This window comes from Micropterus dolomieu, linkage group LG20 (assembly GCF_021292245.1).
Source record: "Micropterus dolomieu isolate WLL.071019.BEF.003 ecotype Adirondacks linkage group LG20, ASM2129224v1, whole genome shotgun sequence".
NCBI classification, from domain to species: domain Eukaryota; kingdom Metazoa; phylum Chordata; class Actinopteri; order Centrarchiformes; family Centrarchidae; genus Micropterus; species Micropterus dolomieu.
Genome location: NC_060169.1, coordinates 29,790,785 through 29,794,672, shown reverse-complemented (window position 1 = coordinate 29,794,672; position 3,888 = coordinate 29,790,785). Strand labels below are relative to the sequence as shown.

At 41.3% G+C, this 3,888-nt stretch overlaps 2 protein-coding genes across 2 annotated transcripts in view; one reads left to right on the top strand and one right to left on the bottom strand.

Moving 5' to 3' along the window:
- Nucleotides 1-1,570: 1,570 nt before the first annotated feature.
- Nucleotides 1,571-2,552, bottom strand: LOC123958686 (the record flags this gene model as incomplete). The annotated part of the gene is given in 1 exon segment (XM_046032213.1): nt 1,571-2,552. A coding segment is annotated over 1 exon segment (841 nt), but the record flags the coding sequence as incomplete, so codon positions are not given.
- A 171-nt stretch (nt 2,553-2,723) lies between these two features.
- The window catches only part of adcy7 (adenylate cyclase 7), a 74,392-nt gene continuing 73,227 nt past the window's right edge, over nt 2,724-3,888 (top strand). The window contains exon 1 of the mRNA XM_046031904.1: nt 2,724-2,856. The gene's annotated coding sequence lies outside the window, so the exon portion shown is untranslated. The remainder of the gene's footprint in view (nt 2,857-3,888) is intronic.

Genomic DNA, 3,888 nt, shown 5'->3' with positions numbered 1-3,888 from the left:
CAATTGTTGCTCTGCTGTTGGTCAAACCAACAGCAATTTTCATTCTGCTATTCTTGCTCTAATCCTGGAAAAACAAGCTGCAATTTTTGCGCCTGTCCTGGAAAAATCTGCTGCAATTGTTGCAATAGGTCCTGGAGAAATAATCATTAATGTTTGCTCTGATTTTGGAAAAAACAGCACAAATTTCCCGCTGTTAAATCCCAATCGTCCTTGGCACATGGTAAAGAAAGACTGAATACATTGTCTCGTTCTGGAACAAACTGCAATTGTTGCTCTGCTGTTGGTCAAACCAACAGCAATTTTCATTCTGCTATTCTTGCTCTAATCCTGGAAAAACAAGCTGCAATTTTTGCGCCTGTCCTGGAAAAATCTGCTGCAATTGTTGCAATAGGTCCTGGAGAAATAATCATTAATGTTTGCTCTGATTTTGGAAAAAACAGCACAAATTTCCCGCTGTTAAATCCCAATCGTCCTTGGCACATGGTAAAGAAAGACTGAATACATTGTCTCGTTCTGGAACAAACTGCAATTGTTGCTCTGCTGTTGGTCAAACCAACAGCAATTTTCATTCTGCTATTCTTGCTCTAATCCTGGAAAAACAAGCTGCAATTTTTGCGCCTGTCCTGGAAAAATCTGCTGCAATTGTTGCAATAGGTCCTGGAGAAATAATCATTAATGTTTGCTCTGATTTTGGAAAAAACAGCACAAATTTCCCGCTGTTAAATCCCAATCGTCCTTGGCACATGGTAAAGAAAGACTGAATACATTGTCTCGTTCTGGAACAAACTGCACCATTTTGTCCTCTGGTAGTTTCAAATTCAGCAGGAAAAGCTGATCTGAGTTTGAATGAACCAGAACCAATTGTTAAAAAACAATTTTTTTCCCCCAGGAAAAATATACATCTCTATTTTCTGATGCTCAAAAGTTCACCAATTTTTGCTCTAATCCTGGTAAACAAATCTGCGATTTCTGCAAGTGATCCGATATTTTTGCCTCTCTTATTCACTGTGCAAGATGGGTCGGGTCACAGATATAAAGACGTGTAGAGAGAGAGGAGAAAGTTTAAACCTCTCGCTGCCAGATTCACTCTTGTCAATCGAATGTTTGTATTCCCTTCATGTCACAAACGGAGAGTTAAATGTGGAATCAAAATTAAAATATAGTAATATGTAAAATAGAATTAAAAAATATATGAATATTTACAGATATTATATACACTTATTAAAATATTAAAAATACTAATATATAAAAATAGAATAACAAATGTAAAAATATTTACAGATATTATATACACTTGTTTACACTTATTAAACAACGGTGGAGTGGCGGCCATCTCTCGGATAAAGCAACCTGGGATTACTGCAGTTTTGGTCCTTAAAGTCTGTCTGGACTTGTGGTGTTACTACAGTGTGTGCAGAGGGGCCAGCCTGCTCTTGCTGAGTTTGCTCTGTTTCATTACACGGACTCTCCAACATTTTGGAGTGGTGGTAATTTTTCAGATACAGCAACCTGGAGTTACTGCAGATTATGTCCTTGAAGTTTGTCTGGACCCCGACCCTGTATAAGGGGAATAAGCAGGTATGGACGATGGATCGATGGATGAAGTTTTTCTGGACTGGTGGTGGTACAAGAGGTGATTCATGGATCACAGGTTCTGCTGGGTTAACCCTGGGTGTACTGGGTTGATTAAGTTGTTTCTTTTGCTCTGTTTCACTACCCTGACAGTCCAAGCCGGTGGAGTAGCGGCCATTTTTCTGATACAGCCACCTGGGAATACTGCAGTTTTGGTCCTCGAAGTCTGTCTGGACTTGTGGTGTTACTACAGTGCGTGCAGAGGGGCCAGCCTGCTCTTGTTGAGTTTGCTCTGTTTCATTACATGGACTGTCCAACATTATGGAGTGGTGGTAATTTTTCAGATACAGCAATCTGGAGTTACTGCAGGTTATGTCCTTGAAGTTTGTCTGGACCCCGACCCTGAATAAGGGGAACAAGCGGGTATGGACGATGAATCGTTGGATGAAGTTTTTCTGGACTTGTGGTGGTACCACAGGGCAAATGAGTAAAGAGGGGCCAGCCTGCTCTTGTTGAGTTTGCTGTGTTTCATTAAGCAGACAGTCCAACATTATTTTGTGGCGGTACTTTTTCAGCAACATGGAGTTACTGCAGGTTATATCCTTGAAGTTTGTCTGGACCCCGACCCTGTATAAGGGGAATAAGCGGGTATAGACGATGAATCGATGGATGAAGTTTTTCTGGACTGGTGGTGGTACAAGAGGTGATTCATGGATCACAGGTTCTGCTGGGTTAACTCTGAGTGTACTGGGTTGATTAAGTCCCAGTGCAGAGCTGATGAGATGACCAGCAGTTTTGGCGACCCAAGGAAGCACAAGACCTAGAACTAATACTGGCATGTCAGTGGATAGTGGGATTAAATAGATAAGATAGTATTTCTTCTGATATTAAGTTGTCAGGTTGTACAATTCTCTGCAGAAAGTGTGAGATATCTGATGATCTGAAGTGTTTTCTTTCAGTAACTCGGCCCGAGAGTAACGATAGTGTGTGCTGAAATGATCTGAAACGCGCTTCCAATGCTTTTATAGTCCAGCGGCACGTATCAAAGAACAGCTACGTCACGGCTTTCTTCAAAGGAAATGAAAGCAGGAGTGACGTAAGGAGTGTTCCATGTTTTTTAAAAAAATACTAAACTCATTTAAATCGACGGGACGCTTGACCATCCAGTTGTGAAGGCGTGACGTCACAACTCTCGATAATACTGTTTCCGGGTCCAAACTCGCGTCTGGACCGGTCTGGACCCTGTAGGCGGCAGTTTTCGCTATTTAGACGATCTCCATCGAGGTAGGACCCAGTTTTTTGCTAACAACCTCTACAATTTTCAACAAATGAAACAAAATGCGTTGCCACTCGTGCTTCTTGCATTTTTATTGTTTATCAGTAACTTTATCCAACTTATTTCCTCTGGCAATAAGAGCGGACCGCTATGTTTGAGGTCCGATATACAGGTGAAACTCGAAAAATTAGCATATCGTGCAAAAGTTCATTTATTTCAGTAATTCAACTTAAAAGGTGAAACTAATATATTATATAGACTCATCACATGCAAAGTGAGCTATTTCAAGCCTTTATTTGAAATAATTTCAATGATTATTGCGTACAGTTTATGAAAACCCCAAATTCAAAATCTCAGAAAATTAGAATATTGTGAAAAGGTTTGTAGGCTCAAAGTGTCACAATCTAATCAGCTAATTAATCCAAAACACCTGCAAAGGGTTCCTGAGCCTTTAATTGGTCTCTCAGTCTGGTTCAGTGGAATTCACAATCATGGGGAAGACTGCTGACCTGACAGTTGTGCAGAAAACCATCATTGACACCCTCCAGAAGGAGGGAAAGCCTCAAAAGGTAATTGCAAAAGAAGTTGGATGTTCTCAAAGTGCTGTATCAAGGCACATTAATAGAAAGTTAAGTGGAAGGGAAAAGTGTGGAAGAAAAAGGTGCACAAGCAGCAGGGATGACCATAGCCTGGAGAGGATTGTCAGGAAAAGCCAATTCAAATGTGTGGGGGAGCTTCACAAGGAGTGGACTGAGGCTGGAGTTACTCCATCAAGAGCCACCAGACACAGACTGGTCCTGGACATGGGCTTCAAATGTCGTATTCCTCTTGTCAAGCCGCTCCTGAACAACAAACAACGTCAGAAGAGTCTTACCTGGGCTAAAGAAAAAAGAACTGGTCTGTTTCTCAGTGGTCCAAAGTCCTCTTTTCTGATGAGAGCAAATTTTGCATCTCATTTGGAAACCAAGGTCCCAGAGTCTGGAGGAAGAATGGAGAGGCACACAATCCAAGATGCTTGAAGTCCAGTGTGAAGTTTCCAC